Raw genomic sequence first — 24,535 nt, forward strand, 5'->3', positions numbered from 1 at the left:
CATCTAGTGGAAGAGTGAAGTCAAAAGCATCCTCTGTCACTAAAGAGTGAAATATTCACTTAGTCTTACCTTTCAGAAATAAAAGTGAAAATGAATATGATAACAATTAAAGTATTGCTTATCGAATATAAATAAAATAAAATACGGGAATTTTAGCAAATAGCTGCTCTACAGTAAAATTGGCATATAGCTGCCAATGATGACTCACGATTGGGCAGGGATTCCCTGTTTATAACATTATAAGAGGTGGCCATTTGTAGCCCAGTGCCCTCCAGCTGACTCCATAGCCTGCTTAGCATCCAGTCTTTGCTCCAACGGAGGGAAGAACACCCGTTCTGTCAGCTCATAAAGTATTCCCACAGCCGCTAGGTCAAAACAAGGCCAGACATCGCAATGATGAATAGTACTGTGTGCATGTCTTGGTTGGTATACGCATGTCTGAACAAACCTGGGTATTCATTTGCTATACCTCTTTCAGCCATTGAAAACATACACACACACACACACACACACACACACACACACACACACACACACACACACACACACACACACACACACACACACGCACACAGTACACAAAAAGTGACTCACAAGAAGTTGACGCAGCCAGTGCCAGGGGGTGGTGCAATCCAGACAAAGCTGAAACTGGTTGAAGGCTGGTGGCTCACATGGGAAGCGACCACACTGCAGACAAACTGGGTGCCGCTAAACTGATGCTCTGGCATCCCACCTGGAAGAACACACAAAGATGGTGATCAAATGATTGTCTGTTTTAACACAACCGAAAACAAAACCTTTGCACCTGTAGCCCTGGATTGTGCCACCAGGGCAGGATTACGCCTTTTGAACTTTTAAGGCCACCATCGCTGGATATTGCCCCAAACCAATATTAAGCAAATTTAACAAGCCGCAATCAATTACAGTAGTTTGTGTATCAGGGTAAAAGTACATTATAATTTGGCACAAGAAGGCACGCTCAGCTACCGTAGCACCGTATTTACTGATTTTATTGTGATTGTTTCGTTGTGTGGCCCTGGACTATTTTCCAGAAAAATATTTACGTAACAATGACATTTCTAATGCGTCAAGACAGGGTAGTGAAAAACAACAGCGTGTTTCGACCAACAGTACAAATGTACAAACTGGGGTCACATTGCCGCCCTTAGAAGAAAACTGATGAACTGAAGTGACAGACGGGGACTCTGAAGCATGAATGTGAGGGGGCGGGGGGGAGAAGTTGCTGTTAATTAAGACCGCTCATTATGTTACTTCAAAGATGACACTGTGTGAAGAATGTCTGCTTATGTTGACTTTTCTGGCTGTATGTGTAAGAAGCATAGAGCAGAAATCGTGTGTATAAGCCATCAATAAACTTCCAACCGAAGGTTTTTTTTTATGATAAAGAAATGTACAACTTCAACAGTTGTGTGGAATTAGACAAGTGATAATGTCATAGCAAGGAGGAAATTGTCTAGCTTGACCTGCACCGAGTGATGTTGTTCCATCCTCTGGTATGCCAACATTTGATTTGATTTTTTTTTCATTCACCCTTGCGGATAATCCATATTTCCTTCTCTACCTTTCTTTGTCCGTTCCTCATTCATTGTGTCATAACCTTTCTCCCGTTCCGTGCCACCTGACATAACCATCGCTCTTATCCATGTTTGCCCTTGATTGCACCGGAGAAATTACATCATGTGCATAATCTTCATGTCACATAGGGCCAAGACGCGGTACTGGCTGATTCATCAATAGCTACGCAGACATTTCGAGAGCGTTAATATTTTACTGAAACGAGATGGCTGTCGTGTCAGCAGAGAGGTATCTGGGCCTCGTGGTAAATATACAGCTGCGGTAAATATTCAGATGCAAAAGATAATTGTGTGATAATTCTGGGAATTCATCACCCTCCTCCAACTCCAAGTCGCCATTTGGAGGCCAGCATGCGCGCACAGCCGACAGGACGGTTAAAAAAAAAAGTCTGTTGCAACTATAAATGTACTGTGAGCTATATCGCCTGTGCATATGATCTCGGCCCTTCCCCACTGCACCCCTCAGTCGTAACTCAACACACGGAGAACATAATCATGCTCATGGAATGATTAATAACGCCAAAACCGTCATATCCCGCATATCACTGTTCAAAACATTATGCAAAATGGTGTGTGCGCGCGACTCAAAACAAATGACATCAAGGGAAATCATTCCAGCCGTTGCCACCTGTAATAACGTTGACCCCACAGTTTACGTATGTAAATAATGCGACGTTGGCAGCACTATAAATCTTCCAATTCAACTCTGCCACCTGCACGTGAGTATGTGTCCTTTGCATTCATTCGTTTGCTCGCCAAATGTTCGCCAACTTGTAAACTGCTCTGCAAAGACTACCAACTACAAGTAAAGACAACCAAGTGGATCGCTGTGGAATTCTGAACGGGCACAAACATTTAGCGGGGTCATGACATCCCTTACATGTAAAGTCTCACAAAATTTCGAATTTAGTGCCAACCGATGGCAGATATGTCATGTAACTGTCGATAACTTCTTTTCACACGCATGTGCAGCATGCTTGAGCAGTGAGACAACAGGGTGACAGTTCTGCAGAAGTGGGCGTAAAAGCTTCTCCCGTAGAACCACTTGACTTACGACAATGTTCGTGTGATAACGTGTGTGATGCTGCATGTGGCAAAGCAACATTTTTCTCAAACAAAGACACTACTGCAGTGTACAGATTTCACACTTACAGATAATCGCCTTGGTTACAAGCCCTTAGTGTGTGGCCACAAGTCACTCTTGAATACATTCAGGGAAAAAATAAAACACAAACACTTTTGTTGAGGGCTTTGCATTGTTGATCCCTTCAGTGTGACGTGTTTAACACTCTGGGAAGCATACAATGAAACACAAGTGCATGTTTCTTACTTTTAAACTGGCTGTGCACTCGAGGCAATAATTGTAGACCTCTATAGAAGAAAATACTTGCTTTCAACACAAATCCTATTTGGAAAGTAACACAATTGCAGTCGACAGTCAACAGAAGCTGACGCACAACATCAAAGTGTGGGTTCTAGGAGAACATGTGAAGTATTTGTCTCCTGTGAAAACAACAACAACAAAAAAGAAAACTCCAACGTGGGATCTTACGAGCCAGAAAAAAGTCGAGTTCAATCCAGAGAGAATTTTTGGGCAAATGCTCTCCAACAAATGCCCACCAACAATGCCCACATCGCAGAGAGACACGTTGGAAAGGAGAGGAAAATAAGTGGTTGCAGAGAAGTTGAGGTGAAGATGAAAAGGAGTACTAACGCACTCCAGGACAACTCAGAAAATGTCTCTTCCCATTGGGAAAAATACACTCGGGCATAAAATGCAAATAACCAAACTCGCCCTCTTTCATGTTGAGGAGAGAGTGGGAGAAAAGATCACTAGTATTCAATGAAATCCAAACAGCAAATGTTTAAGTTCGACAATACACTTTGGAGAGCCGGCACGCTTGGCTCTTCGCAGGTGGGTGAGCGAAGGAGGAGACACAGGCGCTTTCATCACTGTGAAATGCAAATATAAAACAAAAACGCTAAGCCCCTGTGACCATACCCTTGTTCATTTCCTCTTCTGTTCAATAACAAAGCAACATATTTCAACAACTGATGTTGGATTTCTTCAACATTTCTCAAAACTACTCATTTAAGTGTGGCCCATACAAAGATGCTAACAGAGGATTGCTTTTCTCTCTTTTGTCAACATTGAAAGATTACATTCCTACGTTTCTCAGTAAATTAATAAAAAATGAAATACATGAATCCTGTTGCCAAACTCAGGCTTAAGCAAGGGTTGAAAAACATTCAGGGCTTTTTGCTGACCTTAGGAAATGAAATTTAACTTGTTTTCAGGGTTTGTAAGGCCACCTAGGTCAATGTGTGATTCGTGTGTGTTGCATGGCATAACTGCGCCGCTGTGGGAGTGGTCACAGCCGCCTTCAATCATGACCAATCAAAGCGGTTTGTTTCGTTCCCTTTAAATGTGGTGCGCTTGTCGGGCACTAGAGTCTTGACAGCGGAAACACTGGGAGACAGCCCCCCCCCCCCCACCCATGATCGTTCGTGTGCCCCCCCCCCCCCCCCACACACACACGCACACATTGCTAACACTTAGGCCAGAGAGAAAACATAATGAAATGTTCATTGTCACTTTGGAATTGTGAAGAACTTTGAAAATCTTGAAAGATTAAGAATCTTTATAGTTCTTTCAAATGAAGGACCCAAGCAAATGTAATTTAGTAGTGATCAACATTGAAGTTTGTTCAAACTTTGTAGCAACTGACACAAATATACGTTATGTATTTCTTAAATAAATTTCATTTTATATAATACTTGTTGTCTTAGTTTCCCTGGACAAGCAGGACTCCACAAGCAGCTCGCCACAAGACCATCTTGCTCGGTTATCAGACACACGTTTTTTCAGTCAACTAGCACACATGCAAATATTAGTAGGCTAGGCACAATCCAAAAAAAAAAAAAAGCAACACTGTTTTCCCGTGCAGGTCATGAGCTGCCGGTAGTGATTAATGGCAAAAGGATATGACCTCCTCGCGGCCGCAGTGCACCTGGCTATGGACCAATCTTTCATAAATATGTACAATTACATGCTTGAATTCACTCCAAAGACATGAAAATGAGCTCATTTCTAGAGGAATGTGGGCAATTATTGTGGCATTTGTTTCTCCCTGTGCTAATATCTACTACTAATTGTGGTCAACAACGTAGTTGCAATGTGCTCACCGGTGTCTTCAGATGTCTGCACATTTTTCTCCCCTAAGTGGACGTACATTCACTTAAATATGTCAACACTTTCAGCAAATTCGCATCAGTCTTTGTCCTCTTTGGCATCTGTCTTTTGTGACACAGCATTTTCATCAGTCTGCCCCCGCCGCCTTCTCACGATGCAAAGCTAACAGCCACCGCTTTCCACAGCCAAGCGTCAAATCACAAATCAAGTCAACTAAATGGAGTGAGAATCTTCCGATGGAGCAGATGGACGATTGGTTGCCCATCCTGGCACTGACTTCACACTGCAAGGACAGCAGGTGCCAGCGCATTGGCACTAGAAATCACAGTTAGAGAAAAGCACCCTTCAAATTGGTGGGCACAAATCCTATTTATAGAGTAAGCTGCATTCCGCATCTGGCTCGGAGCTAATATCTATTCATGCTGGAGTTCAAAAGTATTTCTCATTCTAATTAGCTCCTGTTAAATGTGCAGTGAGCAGATCAGATCATTTAAGTTTTTCTTTTTACAAAAATCGCTCCTTCCTTTAACAGTGAGAGGTTAATTTTAAAGTCCCAGATTGATCTTTATGATGCAAATGTATGTATCTTGTGCTCCAAGGTCACTTAGTGTGTTTATGATGCGTGCCCATGCAATACTCTCACTTGATAACATCTCTAAAAAAAAATAAAAAATATCCCAGGAACACAGACCTGCCCGTAAACAACTCTTAATTAATGGGATAGTCTTTAAAAGCTGCTGGAGCATTCCGATATATATAAAAGGGCCGTGGATGTATGGGAATCTGCCAACATGGAGGCAGAAGGTGTCTGTCAACATGAAGACAAGGCCACACAATGGTGACATTAAATGATACATCACACAAGCCCTGGCAGCTCCAGTAGGGTCCCCGTACGCTTTTGTGCTGCTGAATGAGCCAATGTGATACGTGTATGGCTTTGTGTGTTGTGATGCATTCAACCAGTCTTTCGTCTCATGGCTGTGAACTTGACTGCGCTCCGCCATTGGCCGGGACTGGCATCCATCTATGTTTGTACCGCGGAGATGGCCAGGAAGAAGCTGTGCATTAATGTGGGTAGTGAAAGATGCCAGTGGTCGGCAAAAGAAAGGGTATAGCATATTGTGGGAAAATGTGAGTGGAGGGGCAAGAGAAAGGGACACCTGGGGGTGAGATGCTGACTGTGCACAATTGAATGTTTTCCACCAATTTCCTTTAAAGGCATAAAAAGATGTGAAAATGTTCTTTTGTCCTAACATACACACATATTTTGAAAGGACAATACTCTAATTCAATAATTTTATTTAGGCCTGCATGTCTCACAGCTAGTACACAGTTATAACACACTTACACACATCAATGAGCCTTTTCAAGTTTTCTCAAAATGTCAAATAGCAAACAACACCAGAGTAAAAAGTATAGACTACACAAGCAGCACTGAGCATGTTTCAAGAGTCTTACAAGCATAAATGATGAATGGAGCACAGCGAGGCTTAATAATATTCCACCTGAATGTGTCATCATTGAAATTAATGTTGTTCTGAATGAAACAAAGTGTTGTTTTGGAGCTGCACCCTGTTTGATGAATGACACTTTCACCTTAATGTGCAGCCATTACCATCCATCTCACAGGGCATTTCTCAAACACGCATGCACATATATTATGTACTGTATATTTCTATGTGTTCATGCAACTAGATACACAAGCGTGCCGCATTTACTGCTCGGTAAACAGTAATGAAAATATTGACGTCTGATCACCAAGATTTGGTGGGCTGCAAGAAAACCGCGAAAATGTCACGCAAGACCTCAGATCATGTCCAAAGATTTTAGCACATCTCTGTTAATTGAAGCCGCCACAGAAGGGCAACAGTAAAAGCATGGATGGGGGGAAAAAATGTCATCAAAGAACCGGCAATTGACCGTGTGCTGACAGAACAGCATCTGCCCTGGCTGCTCAACGTACAGCACACATTATGCAAAATATGGCTCAGTCAACAATATTATTAATAGAATGGAGAGAACATCAATCAGAAAGTGAGTTGAAAATAGTCGTTCATATGAATCATCTCCAGAGCACGTCAAGTGATCTCCCAGATTCTCGGTCCAAACACTTGAATGGCAGTTGGCAACGTTACTTACAACAATGCCTGCGCAGTTAATAAAAAGGTTTATAAAGGCGAGTTGACCGGTGTCCCAGAAGGGATTGAGTCCCACTTCAGATGTTCCAATGCAACATTTTACAAGCATTAGTTCTACGGCATGTAATGGTAGAAGCTGAAAGCGGAAAGTTGACATTTCGATCAGGAAGCTTTGCAAATGTAAGAACATGGTGGACTGTTGCTCCCTCAAACAGTGAGGTTAGTAGTTTTAACGAACTTTAACTGCCATCATCTTAGCTCACACTCTGATTTTATTATGTACAGAAGTCTACTATTAAATTGGACCAGGTCAAGCGCAAGATGAGAGTGTTATATTATTCATCAGGGTGGAGTGGGACCGACTGAAAGGCCATGTTAGACTTGGTGCTGGTGGACTGACCGGTGCCTGCGGACGCACAACCATGGGACGTCGGCCAACTGTGAGCCCGAGGAGAAACTTTCCACACGGTGTGGCAAAGTCACCAAGTTGCCATTCCGTTTGTCCTTGTGCACCCACTTTTCCCTCTCCGTCCCGCTACATGTCCATCCATCAGTGACAGCCATGAGCCTTCTGTGGATGTGTGTCACCGTGGCTTGGCAGGCACACATCACAGCAGCTTTACCGGCAGGCGCCGAGGTTAATTTGATTTTTAATTCAACACGACTCCTGAACTAATAGTTTGAGCCGGGGATTAATTAATCTGATTTGACTTGTGCTAATTTCTAGCACCCGCGTCCGTGCGGCGCCAGACGGCAAATAAACAAACTGGTGGGGCTGCGTTCTTGCGGGCAGTGTGCTGACATACATGTTGGGAATGAGCGACACCCACGGCGACAGGTGAAGGGCCAGTGCAAAGCCAACGGGAAGCAAAGCATGTCGCCCTTGCTTCGCATCATGCATGTGACATACTAATTGCGTTTTAGCGTGATTTATTGTGAATATAGACGAGGTTTGGAGCTGAGAGGCAGAGGACTAATGATGACCAGAGTCTGGTTCCGGAGGAGAGCAAAAAACAGAGGAGGTTAAGAACTTTTTTTCCTGTCAAATATGGGTCAGATTGAATCTGGGTGGCAGAGGGGATCTTTGAGGCTTTAAAAGAGTGGACGGAGAGATTCGATCAAGTCCTTTTGGAAAGAAGAAATCTGTAGAATCACTACACATCCTCTTCATCATGCAGCAGAAAGCATTTCAACTCCTTTAACACGCCCTGCAAGGGAACTTTAAATATGAATAGTGCTCAGAGGCCGAGAAGGCTTTGAAAAATCACTTTTCCTGCGTTTGCACGCTGAGCCCACAGCTGCCTACTCATTTTGAAAGGTGCATGTGGAGGTATGGAACATGACACCACAGAAGACACACTTCAAAGTCAACTCGCCTCTTGTGCTGGAACTGACGCAAACCCGGTTGTGTGCACAGAAATACCAGTCTCGAACTCAAATGCCATCTATATTTCTACCGCTCCTGATTTCTGGCATGGAACCAATCTCTCGGCGTGGCAGAAAATAACTCCAGTTCAAGTGAGACCACACATTGGAGCAACGGCCTACGCCTACTGCTTTCCAACACGGGGGGAAAAAAATGAAATGGAATAATACATATTAGAAAATGGCCAGTACACAGATGCACGCTGCTTTGAAATCTATCACAGGCCGCCATTCTGTCTTGTTTGCATGCAGGAACCACAGCAAAGCTTAAAATGTGCTTACGTATTATAAGGTTTATACATGTTTGTGGTCAAACACGCAGGACCAAAGACAAGCACATCTAATGAAGGTCCAGTGAACAGCGGGGGAAAGTGAAAGGTGTACCTCCATCTCACCTGAGAGGAACGAACTATTCTGCTGGGAGGTATGGCCATTGCTAATGCGCTGGTCTCGACTCTGCTCTTGATATCGCTTGAATTAATCATGGAGACAGTTTTCTGAATTCTTTGAAGGTGCGTTTGCTTTTAACTCTCAGGCTGGGGAGCTTAGCACACGGACGGACTTGGCTTGTGATGCATCATCACCCAAGCGTCCTTGGGATTCAGAGGAGGAGCCCAATGTTGAGCAACCTGTTTTTAGCCTCTTGTCATTGTGAAGGAGACGGAAAGAAGACTCATGAGGAGGAGGCCAGCCGTCCCAGTTGATCTCCACTCGCTCTCTGAGGCAAGTTTGTGCGTCAGAGAGCACAAATAAAGCCCTGTTCCTGACAACTCATTTCATCTTCTACACTAATGAATCCGTCACGAGGAGCCGTGCACCTTGCGACGTCGCAGCTCTGAGCGGGCAAAAAGTAATGGCTAAGTCATCATCATAATGATTAACATCCTCACCACTTCTGCTCCAGCTGCTGCTGCTGCCAGCACCAGCTCACTTCCCTTCTTTTCACCTACTAGCCAAGCATCAACAGTTTGGGACTCTTAAGAACTGGTGTCGGCGTTCAAGGTTATTGTAATGAAGGGTGTCAGAGCAAATGTGTGCATCTTGAATGTGAGGATGTGTTGCGGAGTGAATAGATAAGTTAGAGCGTGCGGAGGCTCTTGCGGTGGTGAGAGTGTGTGTGTCTGAGCAAGCGTAAGTGGCGCAGTCAGGGAGCTGTCAGCAGAGAACCAGGAAGCAGGCTGATCACAGGGATGCAACGTGTTTGAAGTCTCCCAGGGACTGACAGCTTCTCTCCCTCATGGGAGCGCCTTCCCTCACCCCTTCCTTCGCCCCGCACCACCCTTTCACTACAGCATTCCTCCTTTCCCTGCACATGCACGCACACACACACACACACACACACACACACACACACACTCAGCAGGGAGCTACATGATGAGAAGTGTATTTGTAAGAGTGGTATGTTGGGTATGAGGAAACACACTTGCACTCTCAGGGGAGATGCGGGTGAGAATAGGTCGGTGCTCTGTTCAGCATTGTGAGTGCGTTTGCGTAAATAGCGACATGACGAGCCGCCATCGCTCATCAGGCGACATTCAATCGGGCTCGGCTGGTGAGTGGGCGAAGACAGCCGACCTTCAGTCATAAGATGGATGACGGTGGAAACTGCAATTTAAAAACATGATTGCATATACAGTGACATTTTTTTTAAGGGGAGGTCAAGCCACTGTTCTTTCCAATAATTATGTTGCCTCATGTGTCTAAACACGACATTGTGATTAATAAGTGTGTTTGTGGAATATGGATTAAGGAGCAAAATGCACCTGTTTGTTTGTTTGTTTGTTTGTTTGTTTGTTTGGTTTTATCCATCTCAAGGGGGATGCTCAGGGCTCAGGTCATGACCAATCACAACTCAACTGTTTAAGAGTTTGGTCATGTCACGTTCTCAAGGTGATCTGTGATTAGTCTTTGCCTGAGCCCTGAGCATCTTTGATGTCCTTTTCAGTCAACACTGCCAACACAGATGCGAATTGTTAGTTGGTGTGCCTATTGACTTTTCCATTTTATGTTAGCATTAAGGCAGTGGAGGCATTGTGGTTGCTTGAAATATGCAACGTGTAAGTCTGTTTGTTTTATGTTAGGTTTGATAGTAGCCTTCAGCCGAGATTGGCAAAAACCAGCAACTGATCCACAGCTCGTATCAGGAATAGCTCGAAAAAATTTCTGTCACTCAAATCTCAAGCCATCATTGTATGTGTTGCTACTCCCTGTGTGTTAAAACAGCAGTTTGAGTCTTTATAATTATTATTTATGGGTAACATCTACACGAATTTCTGTTAGCCTGTCTATGGTGTTTTGCATGACAGTAGTTGTTAGCATTAAGCTAGCAGACTTTTGGTGGCAGCATTTCCTACTCTTTTGTTTTGGGTGTCTGTTTTACAGCAAACCTCAAATGGGAGTAAAACAACAGCTTGAGGCAAAAACACTTTGCCTTATTTGAAGAACTGTGAGAGAGTCTTCTGATATCCTCAAGGTGATGCCAAACAACACTCTCCAATTTCTTGACATCAAGAGTGAGAACAAGTGTTAAGGAAGACTTTCATAAGTGCTATAATAAGTTTAAATGGGAAACTGAGGTTCACTGTAATAGGAAAGTGAGCCGGTCTATGTTTCTGTGCGTGTTTTCATGCAGAATGATTGCAATTTTGACCACACACACGCTAGTTGTCCCCTCCTCCACAGGTCAAGGTGCAGCCGAAATTCATCTCTAATAGCTCGTGCGTGAGCAGGAGGCCATCCGTCATGAGGACAGACTGGGGGCTGAATGTCCCTGTCACTAAGCTGTCGGTTTGTCAGTCAGCCAGTTCCATCATACTGAGATGAGGACTGGCCCTTGCTGGAAAAGAAGAGCAGTGCCGCAAATGCATACAAATATGCAAATTAATAACAAAATAAACATCACCCCATGAATGAGCCATCCATCAGTGACCGTGTTCCGAGAAGCTTCGCATCGGCACGGCAACACCAATCAGCCACGCAGATACCGGGTGTTATGGAACACCATTCCATCATGCTCCCATCCGCTCTCTCTCATTCCCCTCCTTACTCTCTGCTTCTCATCGCTCGCCGTTTGCCACTTTTCATTCACTCTTTGTCCAAATCGATCCCCCCACCCACCCACCCACACACAAACACACACACACACTGCACTCATTGCCTTCACTTTAATCTCACCACTTTGCTTGGCTTGTTTGCTCATCAATTTTGGGCCTCTGCAATCAAGACTTTGGTTCATCCCCATAATTTCAACGTTGAGGGAGACTTTTACAAGAGCGTTTTTTTTTTTTAAACGTGATAGAAAACATTTGGCCATTACAGCAGCAACTAGACCACGAGATATTATTTCCATCAAGAATCCTGCCTCTGGGGTTTAATCATCTCATCAATGTAGTATAGCACTTCAACTAACTGGTGTGTAAAACGCAGATGCATAAAAAGAAGGGCAGTTTGCTGTTGTCCTTCATCGAAAACGGTTTGAAGACTGCGTGAATTCCGTTTGGGAAAGCCAAACGGCTGGAATGGAAACAAAGAGCTCTAAATGGAATAAATGTCAAAAGGGGGAAAAACATGGAGCAGTCGGAATTCTCCAGCAGTTGACTCAGGCCGCACTGACGTCGCTCTTGAGACAGCATCTCCAATGCTCAGTAGAACAGACCAAAATGAATCAATTTATACACTAACCCACATTACAAGTGCATGTTATGATTGTAAAATGCCCCAAATACCACACTGAAACAGTTCCACTGCGGTGTCAGGCGATTTTATGAGGTGGTATATTTAAAAAAAAAAAAAAACCTAAGTCATTCTACACCACTTCTTTCTTAACCACGTCTGGCTCCTACAAACAATGTTTTTTTCTCCAGTTTGGCTGATTGCGCACTCGCCATAGCTGAGTAATAACGGCAGCCTAAAAATTCTGCGGTGAGCCACCCAGCGGCTCGTGGTGAATCTCCAAGCTCTAAGTAGCAAATGTGACATTATTCCCATTACCCTGACTAACAGCCCAATTGCGCCACTGAGCTAATTTGACAATGAGTGGGTGTTGAGGAGCTCTGATGCAGTAAAACGTCAGCCCCCCCAAAGCCTCACACTTTTATTACAAATGCAGTGTGAAGGGCCTTGTTATTCAGAATGAAAGAAAGCCAATAAAATGTTCCCTTTCACTCCCTCCATGCTGTGGCGTCTGGATGTGACATACACAGCCCACCCCCAACCACCCGCCAATAATCCACATAAAAGGCACACCGAACAAGAGCATTGCAACATGGTGCTGGTTTAATGAGTTTGAGTAAGAGTGACACAGTGAACTGGGGAATTACAGGCTCGTCTGACCACACCAACCACTAAACAACTGTCTAACACAAACCTCCACACACCCTTTCTCGTCTGTTGAAACATCCATAATGCCTTGTTTGCTGCACGCTACACTCACTGGCCACATTTTTCGGTACATAAGTGAATGAAATCCAATCTAAGACCAGTGTCAGAAATATCTATGACACTAACAATTTACTATTGACGTTTTTACTTTACAATTGTATACTTGTATTCTTTGGCATTCGTCTCAGCATGACTTAGATTTGTTCTTGGTTTTACTGTTTGGTGCTTTCTACCGCCTTTATTACCGATTTGTCTTACTGTTTATTGTGCATGTTAAATTGCTCCATGTGCAGCACTTTGTATGCAGCGATGGCTGTTTGAAAGTGCTCTATAAATACAGTTGACTTGACTTGACATGACTTGACAATTGTCTCGAACTATACTGAAATGTGTTTCTGATATTTTTGTTCCAATTTTCAGCTATGTTGGGTATCAGTCATAAGTGATAGGAATTTAACTGCCATATTTTCCGGACGATAGGCCGCTACTTTTTTCCCCCGACACTTTGAACCCTGCCGCTTTTAATGTAATGCAGTTTATCGATAAATTTTGACTGGCGAGCTTCAAGCTGTCACTAGATTTACTTTAGTGTTGTCACATCTGAGCAATGCAATTACCAAACACGTCACAACGGACCAATGAAATTGTCCCAAGTCGGCCCTCGTACTGAATATTCATTCACCCTTTGCGGTTGGAGTGTGCACTTGGGTCGCGGACGTGCTGGAGCCCATCCCCAGCTGTGATTGGGCGAGAGGAAGGTTGCACTCTGGACTGGTCATCATCATATAATATGAATGTAAAACGACCATTCACACTCACATTAACACCTACGGACAATTTCAAGTATTCACTCAACCTCACATGCATGTTTTTGTAATGTACGAAGCCAGCCTCTCGACTATGAGGCATGCGTGCGAACCACAAATGCAACTATTTTCCACTTGAGGTGTCATTGGATGTTAAAGGTGTCTCTAACATTGTTATAAAAGGATGTAATACGTTTACAAATAATAGTCAGACCATAAAATAGGACACGGATAAATGATGCTGGTGCAAAGATGTTTCAGTCGCCGTGTCCAAAGCTTCATGCTGCTTCCTGCACCGATACATCTGTCAGCCACATGCTCGCCTGCCATTCGCCTCTCGAACAGATGTTCACAGCTGGAGTGTGTGTGCATGTGCATTTCTTGATTGAATTCTGTGTGCACGTCTCTGTATGTGTGTAGCTTTGTTCATCACATGCCTCAGTTAAGAGGGATTAGAGCCACACCCCTTCCGAGACGCTAGACACTAACATCAGCATTATAAAACTCCTTTGTTGACCTGGACGACCCTCTCGGGCCCCTCACATCCTTGTCACAACAACAATGCAAATCATGATAGTGCTGGTCCACATCTTGAGCTTCAAAGAGTCTCCGGCTCTCTTAAACATCAGAAACTTTCTTCAAGCAAACTGATGAAGCATTGTCTATGAGGAGACTTGTTTGTTTGTTTTTTTCCGTCCAGATGTGGCACATACTCAAATTGCACACAGCTGAAAGCCCCCCCCACCCACCCATGTAATGAAATAGAGTAAAAAATAATAATTGTAACAGGGTTTTGGAAATGCAGCTTTATAGGCTATTGCCAGGCACTCATTTTTTTTAAGTGAGTGAAGGTGTTACATTGCATCTCCGAAAAATTAGACATTGCACTTGCCAGAGTTAAAATAAGCCTCTGGGTGAGAGGAGCCGGCCGAGCAGCTATTCTGGGCCAGTCGGCTTCTTCTCCAAGGACTTCTTCATTGTTGGTCAAATGGCCTCAAGAAATCTCCAATGCGCGCAAGGGCTGCATCTATTCACACTTGACAGACTGAACATTCTCTTTGTTTGTCTAGAAATAGGTCAAGGTGGGCTTTAACTCAGCTACATCTTGGCTACGTATATACATTTAAAGTACATTTATCCCCAAGACTAAATGTAGAAAACATTGTCGTATATGAAGTGAACACGTGATCGAAAATCCCACACACTTTTCCAAGCTGATTTAGCGATCATGGCAGACTACGCTTTGCACTTTTCAGTCTTCCATCATTGTTGGTGGAGAATTGACAAAAATACAGTTGGACTGGGCCAGGTGTATGAAAGTCAGAGTATCCGTTCAGTCAGAAAAAAAATAATTGATCAATCAATCAAGGTAACGTTCTGATTTGTTTTAATTCTGCATATCTCACCAAAGCCTTATTCTTTGTCACTGATTTTTGGTTGGACTGTTTGGGGAAGGTTTTTTTTTGTCTCTCCGAGTGTGAATGGGCAAGGTCGATAAGAAGGCCTGTTAGAATGAGCTTAGTGTGGAAGAACTTCAGACTCTTGACCTCAACACCATCAAATGAGAATGCTGACTGCTCTCAGCCATCATGACAAATATTTTGTCCGCATGTTGTAGTAGACTGGTCTGGTAATCTTGTTTTACAAAATGAGTTATCGTCCAAATATGGAACGTATTATTGGAACAATTTGTTATAACAATGAACCATATGTGTTACCGCAGCAGTCTTGAATTTCTTTGTACCACGAACTGTTTTCAATTACTGTACAGAAAGAAAGAAAACCAAAAAACCCTCACCAACGTAGTGCTAGTATCTCTTATAAGGTCTGATTTAGGACTAATCTTTTTTTCTTTTCTTTTTTTTCATTATTTGACCTGTTCCCCCTTTTCAGACACATTTCTTTTTTTGCTAGTGTGGTAGTTATTTTTTTCCATGTATCACATCCTCAAGACACAGGACACGTGGAGATTCAAACCTGCAACCTCCCAACCGTGAAACAGCTATGCTAACCGCTAGTACACTGTGCTTCAACTCTCAAGTCTTCTTAACCTGCTTTCTCCCTCCCAGAGATGACACAAAACTCCTTTGGTTTTCCCACTCTTATATCATAGCCTGTCACAATACGAGGCGAGGAAGTGGTCTTCTCCTCATTCTGGGAACGGATGTGAATCAGTGAGCTGGGTCGTGCACCCTGTGAAACTTCATCATTTCAGTCATTGGTGAGGGTCTGCTAAGTTGAGCATGCAATGAAGCGCTTACGTTGGCCCTCCGATCACAAGTGAGGATGTCACACTGCGGGTTTAATCTCAGACTTACCGAAGCCAAAAGCTGCCGGCGCCGGGATGGGAGCAGACTGGACGGGTGTGGAGGTGTAGAGGCCCGTCACCAACAGCCCGTCGAATGACACACTGGTAGAGATGGTCACTGGGGAGAAAAGAGCATTGCGTTATTTTGGTTTGTTCTAAATTCCAATTTTTCATTGATATTGTACTGATAAAACATCTCAGGCTGTGTTAACGGATTACACAGTGTAGCTGTTTAGATGTGTGATGTAGACGTGATAGAGTTAACTTGTTTCCTGATCAGGGATTGTAAATCCTGCTGATAATGAGCACACGTCAACAAGGTAAAATTTCTACTGAATAAAATAATGCGGGAGAGGAAAACAAAATATGACTGCAGGTGTGAAAACGCACACACTTGAACACACAGTCTGCCTTGTACCGTAGTTTTCATCAAACAGAAGAGTAAGATTCAGTTTGATCATAGATTTTTTTGTTGTTGTTGTTGTTTCTATCCTTTGATTATCAATGCTCCAAGTTTTCAAGGCCTGCTATTTGGGAGCTACGTGAAGTGATTTGGTACTTAAGAAGTGAAGTGTGACACAGTTCTAATTATAGGTCAACATCATCATTGGAACTTTAAGAACCCAAAATGTCCTTCAATTCAAAAATGGAGGGACTCTATTGTCCTTTCTCAAGGGCCTCCTCTTTGATGATTTAATGAGTTGGTTATGCAATAGCAAACTTTACATAGCCAACGCAGCTCATCCCAACTACACATACCTCCGCAAAAACAAATTCAGATTAGGGTTAGGCTCCAAAAAAACGAATTACTGTTTAGTGGATACATGTTTTCATATAGACAAAAAAAATCCTCTTATTAATAACTCAGGTTTCTTTCTTGAAACAAGACAAACAAAAATGCTTTGGTCACTACCTAAGACCAACAACACAGACTACAGCTAATTGGCGGTGACCCTGATCGTCAAGCTCGGGTTGCAGTCATTTCGGGTCACCACAAACGGCATCAGGGCAGAAATTTGCCAGAGGTCTGTTATTCAACGGTGGAGATCTACAGCATCGCGTAAGTTAACTATTGATCCACCCTGTAAACAAAGACCCTGAGTGATGGGACCACAGAGCCGGCAGCGCCGCCGCTGGACGGCTTCCAGCCAGACGGAGCCGAACACGGGGGAGAAGTCTGGCCTCAAGAAGAACCCGCTCCTAAAAAATACATTTTACAAAAGGAGGAGTGAAAAACAAACAGTGACGGACTCTGGAATCCCCCTCTGCATTTCGGGGAATAAGAAAATGCAGCAATGCCCGCGGCGTCGACATGTTTTCAGTTTTTGAATGGCAACATGTTCGCTTGCTCTCAGGGTGCTTCTTCTGAGGCTTGCTGAGTTTGGATGTGTGCTCCCAGGCAGAGCAGACTGTGTGGCCCAGTCTCCCACCCTGCCCGCCTGTCTGTGCGTCTGGCCGACTCCATTAAGACTTGCCACACACAAGGCGCCTAATGTTTGTATATGCGAGTGCCGGTCTGAATGTGTGTCCTGTGTTTTTGTGAACATCTAATGTGCTCTGTCCTTTTTTTTAAGAGTAGACTTCAGCTCATCGCTCCTTCATATGAAAGCCTCAATAATTTAGCTCACAGCTCATTCTTTTCTTCTTCTGTCCTCATATATTATTGACGCTAGAGCTCATATGTCCTGTATTTGGAAGAAAAAAAAACAAGTACATTCTACTTCAAGGGTATTTATTTTTCAAAATTACATATTTCTTTTTCTAAAATACCAGAAAATATGATGTAGATGATGATTATTGACTCGGGTGACGCTGCAACATGTTTCGACATGCAAAACAACTTCTTTCAAGCCTTGTTTACCTAAGCTGATATTCCACACTATTCACAGTCACACATGAGAGCATATTAATATACGAAGTAGTTTTCCAGGTCCGGTGTCACCAAGACTATATTTCAAACCCCAACTACAAGTTGTCCTCTTTAATGCTGGGCAGAAAATCAACAGCTTTGTTCAGTGCGCGACAAGAAGAGAGCTATGGCAGAAGTTGCAGCTGCTTCATCAACGCGCCTGCTCACTGTACCCTGAGCATCTTACCGTTTTTGGTCAAGAAAGCAATGCGTTTGAGCAACCTCCCACCTGGCCTGGCTCAGTGTGATTTCTTGTTCTCTTTCTCAAGCTCAAGAGGATCAATTTTTAACACCTGAAAGACATCAGGATGGGTGCTATGAAGAGCGGCAATGATCTCCGATGAATCCTTCCAGGAGTACATGATGGTGCGGCAGAGAAGACTAGTATTACTTGTAGCTGGTATTTGTAATATACCTTTTGTGTCATCAATTATGAACTTTTCAGTCACAACTTCAGATTTTGCTCCATTACTTTATGAGGTCTTTCTCAAATCTCTCTCTCAGTCTGGTCTGAATGAAGTCCGACTGGTTATCGAAATGAGTAGCACAAAGACAAGCGCGGTCTATTTTGCTTGGCAACAGCATCATCTTATTAGTCAACATCCATTCAATGTGGAAAAACGGCCTTCTCATTCATGGAAGCAGTTTCATTGTGCTGTGTATACATGTTTGTTTGTTAGATTTTTTTGCACTATTTTTGCTTCCCACAACACATTATCTATTCAACAGATGCAATCCATGGTGCACTGAGACATATTGGCATTACAAACATTGATCCAAGGCCATGTTATATTGTATTTAATGGCGTGGTAGAATAGATGTAATGCACGGTGTCAGCCCTGGTTTCACCAGGCTCTATATACACAATACGCTTATCTCTACATTTCCATTGACCTCCAAGGTTACACACACTCCATTAGTCTTTACATACACAGAGTGTTACTTGCAAACATGGAAAGGATTTTTCCACCTCTCTTTTCACCCTTTCTTCATCACCCATTTCTCATTTGAGAAATCAACAATAAAGCAATTTAAAAAAAGCTTCTGCACTTTCCTATCCCATGTAGCAGAGTACCTGCTCTGTTTGATGTGGAGGCATAAGGGCAGCTGTGAGCAGAAGGTTACCATTGAGGAAAAAAATGGGGGGGGGGAAAGCTATGAAAAAATGGTGATGTCTGCACAGAGTAGTGCTACCAGATCAATACAAATGAAAGAACTAAATTATTTACACATACCCTCATCAACACTCCTCTCACATTTGCAGCCGATCAAATGAGCCAATCTGATCAAGTCCAGTTACTTGAGGGGCTACTATTCACACACACACACGCACACACACACACACACACACACACACAAATCACGCGCAGGCTGGCGGCCTTTGATGCTTGCTTTTATGATTCTCATCCACACTTTTATTTTTGACTAGTGCTCACTTGGCCGAAGGGAATGAGGAGCCACAATGGAGGAGTGGGAGCCAACAATCTCATTCAACAGAGAGGCAAGTTGCGTGCGTGCACACGTGCGTGTGTTGGAGCAGCAGGGGAATTCACCAAATAGTAGCTGGGCTCAGTCGAAGCAACCAAAAATGCGGAGTGAATATCTGCCCATTCATCATTTAAACATGGTACAAACAGCCGATGCCTACTATAAATGTTGAGTAAAACAGTAACCAAGTGTCATTGTCTACTCAGGATGTCTTTGAGAACAATTTGAAGTGTGGGTCACTTGGAAATTGACAGAGATCATAGAACAACACATTTATCATGTCCATTGTCGCAACTCCACCCATCGCATAAATTGGTCGAGTAAACACAATTGTACTAAAGTAAAAGTTATTTCCAACAAATTACTCAAGTAAAAGTAATAAGAAGTACTGCAGTCCAAAAGATTCCTATGAATATGTCTGTCTGTTTGTTTGTTTTGTTGTCAGCCCCAGCTGACAGCTTGTCGAACTTTTATGGATTACATATGCAAAAACGAAAGCCCATCGGCACCGGAGAAAAGGGGACAGATAACAACATTAGACAGAACCTTTACCTATAACTGAGTAATGCCATTATGTTTTTGGTCTTTTAACTGAAGCTTGTCAAGAACCGTTTATCAAAAAAAAAAAACTAACCTGGGAACTGTTTTAAATGTGTAGGTATCATTTAATATATCAGTAAAATGATAAATCATAAATTATCTACAAGAGATGGATAAATCCTGGTCAGCTTGGTCAAGCATTAGTTTATATTTGAGTGCAGCACAGAGCAGAGCCAACGGCCCAAAGCCAGCATGTAATATTGAAGATAAGATATAGTATGCCTCATTACAGTGCCACACAACCACACCGCTGCTCATGTATTGATTTCTTCAACACCACCAGGAGTAATATTATGGCATAAAATACCAGCCAGCACATTAACACTCCAGAAGAGAACAAATCTCCGCAAATTCAGTACCCTTTATTCTTTGTTGCACCTTAAAAAATTATTTCCTGTCAAGTATAAAATTTCGGGTTGCAGTAAATTATTGACATGAGTCCAAGCTAAAATATTGGATCTGACGGATTACCGGTACTTTTTTTTTTTTTAAGTTCATCCCATGTTTAATTTTTGTGTTCAGTGCATATGTGACCTTACTTGGAAGCGAATTGCTGCAGTAAAAGGTTTCTGAAAAGATGCTTTTGAGAGAGTATTGCATAAAATATTATACTGTACATTCCAGCTCATCTCTAAGAGCTGTGCTTTTGAATCCACTAACAATATATATATATATATATATATATATATATATATATATATATATATATATATATATATATATATATATATATATACACACAGTCAAACCTCGGTTTTCGTCCATAATCCGTTCCAGAACGCTGTTCGAAAAACGAAATTGTTCGAAAACCGAAACCACGCTCTTTAAAAAAAAAAATGTTTATTGAACACGTCTGTCTGTTCACAATGGAAAGCAACACGGGGAAGCATCACTTCCTCGGGTAGACGAGGAGGCGTCATTTCCTCGTGTAAGGAAAGCAAGAGGAGTCAAGTGGTGCATTAAAGTGGGCTCAGTTTGTTCGAGAACCAAAATTTGTTCGTCATCCGAGGCATAAAAAACTCTAAATTTTTGCTCGAAAACTGAATTGGTTGAGAACCGAGACGTGGAAAAACGAGGTTTGACTGTATATATATATATTTATATATATATTCAAAGAAGGCTTTACTAATGTGAATGGATTATTGTATGCTGGGTAAATTATCATTTTTAGGCTCCTGTTTAACATCGCCCACTGGCAAGTTAAAACAACAATAACGTCTTCTGATGGCATTGAAAAGCTTGCTCGCCACTGTGGTTGGCAAAGCTTGTTGGCATCAGCTCATTCTTAGGAATAAGCATGGCGGAGGATTAGAGCGGCGCTGGAGAGTAAGAAGAACTGATTTACATCTCCACCTTGCTTGCTTCCATTGAAGTCCCCCTGGCGGGCTTGGCAGGGCCTGAATGGTTCCTTTTTTAATGCTGTTGTGTACAAACACACCCACTTTCATGAGCTTCACCGCAGACGCCGCGCTAAAGGTTCTGCGAGCGCAATGTACGAGCAAGCCACACAGTAACCCAAATATTCTCAGACGGAAAAAACACAAAAAGAGAAGCCAAGAGAACACCCTTTTCGTTTCCAAATGAATGGCTCTTTTCTTGGCAACGCTTTCGATAAAGATAGCTGACCATCTGACCCATATCCCACAGGCAGACACACACGTGCCCAGAGAGGACCCGGAAATGGAGACAAGGCCCGTGGGGAATCTACAAATCCATCTGTTTCTGTGGCCATGGCAGCAGGGTCAGGGTGCCACTTCACTGTGAACTTCCTGAAATGCTTCCAACTGTCAGTCACCTGTGCACGGCACCATTAAGGACCAAAGGATCCCAAATGTTTTTTTTCAGCAACTTCCACAAAATTATTTTTTGATTAAGGATGGATGTACTGTATCTAACACATTGTCAACGAACTGTGTGTGAAGTGTGTCCCCGCAAATGAATGCGTCATGCAGTGATGCAGTCAGGTCTTAGAAGCATCATTCCATTGCGTAACCTTCTGGCACCATTGTGGCCTGCTGGCACAGCCATCTGCTGTGAGACATTCGATCAAAGGCAACCTATTGGACACTGAGTTTCTACAGGTCTGCTTAATGACGACACATCCAAACACCTTATGCGAAAGGCCCCAAACAGTGTCTCCCAGGGGTGCAGTTTACAGGAGCTTTTACAAAGGCTGCCAGAGATTTCAATGTAGAGTCGTAGCATGATAACTTTATGGCTAACGATGTTTCCGTCTCCCTTAGTTTGGCTTCACTTCACCCCTCCGACAGTCGTGAAGACAGAGACGTGCGGTTCAGTCACAAGCATCCTGTTCTTCACACTTAAGATGTGTCACAATCACACTCCATCGTGGTACAATGCAAATGCATGCGTCTGTCCGCATTCATATAAGGCTGTGCAACTGAATCTGTAACATGACTCAGCAAAAGTGTTTAACATCATTCTGCTCCAAAGATTTAGGAGACACTTGTAAGTTTTACAGTTCCCATCATTTCTGCTTAAAACGGACTTATTCTGGAAAATATTCTTGTTACTTGTCTGTAATCAAATAGTCGAGTCAGAGTGCCTTCCCACTCGTGAAGAGTGTCATTTTTTCAACCATGTAAATTATTTGTGAGGAGACTATTTCTAAAAATCTTTCTGTGAACGGGGCGTTCTGAATTTTGTCAGATTGTGACATAACCGTGCAATTAATTTACAGAATACCGTGAGTTTCTTCACCGGTGCCACAGCTGGCCACTTTTGATCAAGGCCTGGGTTACGCTGCCTGAAGCGATGCCATAACCAAAAGTCGAGCAGAGCTCAAATGAGTTTTACTAGCACAGATTAGCATTAGCCTCAAATAGGATGGTCACTCTTTAAGGGCACTCATTTTTAAGTCTTCACAAAGTTTTAGCACAGGGTGCATTCTGGGAGGCTTAAAGACATCTGGAAAAACAGTGTTGACATTTTTTATCCTTGGGGTATTTTGACAAAAGCGTGTGACAGACACGTTATTAAGACACAACAATACTGTTTAAAATTGAGAAAAAGAAATTCTAAATATGGCCGCTTTAAATCCGGCTGATATGACATGAGAATTAGGGGCAGAGTGCTTGTAAAATCAAACGGCAACAAAACATCAGAGACTTGAGACAGTAATATCCTGCATATAACCCCCCCCCCCCCAACATCTGCATATTTTTCAGCAAAATATGCAGCATTAGCGGTTGTTGCAAATGGTTATATTGGATTAGGGTTCAGGAACGCAATGATTTGTTCCCTCTGTCGCTTGGTGACTGCCAGGACTGGAGAGTGAGCTGTGCTCATGATCAACACCATGTGTTCTGCAGACCAAGACACGGCCTCAGATTTCCAGATTGACATGCACCCTTCAGTTACACAAGATATAACGAAGTCACTGCAAAAAGCCACAAGGACACATAAATCAGTAGACAAACAATCAATATGTATACATACATACGGCACACACATACTGCAGAAATTTAAATGAGCAACGGCGAGAAAAAATCGGAAGGAATGCACAAACGCAGTCAAGGACCAAATTGGCTTAAGACATGAAACCACAACCCTGTACAAATTCTGTGGAAATTCACATTTCAGCACAAATGAGGAAATACCGCACGTAAAAAGTACATTCAAACTGGAATAACACTTGAGCACAAACCTCTGGTACGATAATCCTTTATTGGAATTTGGATCAGCACCAAACTGTACACATTCATTGATAACAAATGTGCTTGAATTTGGATTAAGATTCAAGCAACTCCCATCATTCAAGCATCAGAGATATCTGACTAAATCTAGTGTGGGGGTTTTGTGTATTATATCTCACCCTTCCCCTGACTTTGGATAATTCGGTCAAGTCGTTTGAGTTATCGCTGCTGCCGCATTTCCAATTGAAAGCATTATTTCAAGATCAATGAAAAACTAAAACATGTTAAGTAGTTGTGGAAGTACAAAAATCTGAAATGTACTAACACCAAGGGTTACTCCTTCCTGTATGACCACCAAGAGCCGCCCTGATCGGGAAGAAGTTGGAGGTCATCTGGCCAAGATGTCAACCGCATAAACTCATTGCCTCTCTCTCCCACTGAGGGGCGAAGGTCCCGCTACGTGATGCGAAGCGACTTGACCTCCTTTTCTTTTTTCCCCCCCCAACACAGCTGGACTGTCCTCAACCTCCCATTACCGCAGCGCTACCTCACAACTTAGCGAGCCGTGACCGCACAACCTCTGACAGAGAGGAGTTGGCATCCCTAATGGGAAACTGTACGGCTTTGCTTAAGATGAGACAATTCCCTTTTTGCTAACTTGGCACAATGAAGAAAGTTTTTTTTTGTTTTTTGTTTTTAAACCAAGCGCTTGCTAGCATTCGCGCAAGGTTTTTTTTTGCTATCAAAAGAAGGTGTTCCTTTCTGATAGCTTTGCTCAAGTGAACTCTAAGAAAAAGCGCGAATGATTAGAGAGGCTCATCCTAACAATTAAATTTTCTCTGTATTTTATTAGATGAGATTTTTTTCAAATGCAAGAGGTATGTGGTTTTTAGACTCTTGCAAGACACAAAAAATTTGTGAAGGCATTGATGGAGAATATGTCTTCCACAAATCTGTTGTGTTATCGTCATTAACGCTTAGTCCTTTTTTTCCCTTGCCAAAGAGCTCAACTAATCAATCATGATCTCATCCACAGC

The 24,535-nt window shown here is 42.9% G+C and overlaps 1 protein-coding gene across 2 annotated transcripts in view; it reads right to left on the minus strand.

Moving 5' to 3' along the window:
- The window catches only part of reln (reelin), a 90,219-nt gene that overhangs the window by 51,853 nt on the left and 13,831 nt on the right, over nt 1-24,535 (minus strand). For both annotated transcript variants that reach the window (XM_086109449.1, XM_086109447.1), the window contains exons 2-3: nt 15,856-15,963; nt 595-733 (exon numbers count right to left, since the gene is read on the minus strand). In XM_086109449.1, the coding sequence (XP_085965575.1) occupies nt 595-733; nt 15,856-15,963 (247 nt within the window). The remainder of the gene's footprint in view (nt 1-594; nt 734-15,855; nt 15,964-24,535) is intronic.

The sequence above is a fragment of the Hippocampus guttulatus genome, chromosome 4 (assembly GCF_054856545.1).
Source record: "Hippocampus guttulatus isolate MCC_2025c chromosome 4, RoL_Hgut_1.0, whole genome shotgun sequence".
Classification (NCBI taxonomy): domain Eukaryota; kingdom Metazoa; phylum Chordata; class Actinopteri; order Syngnathiformes; family Syngnathidae; genus Hippocampus; species Hippocampus guttulatus.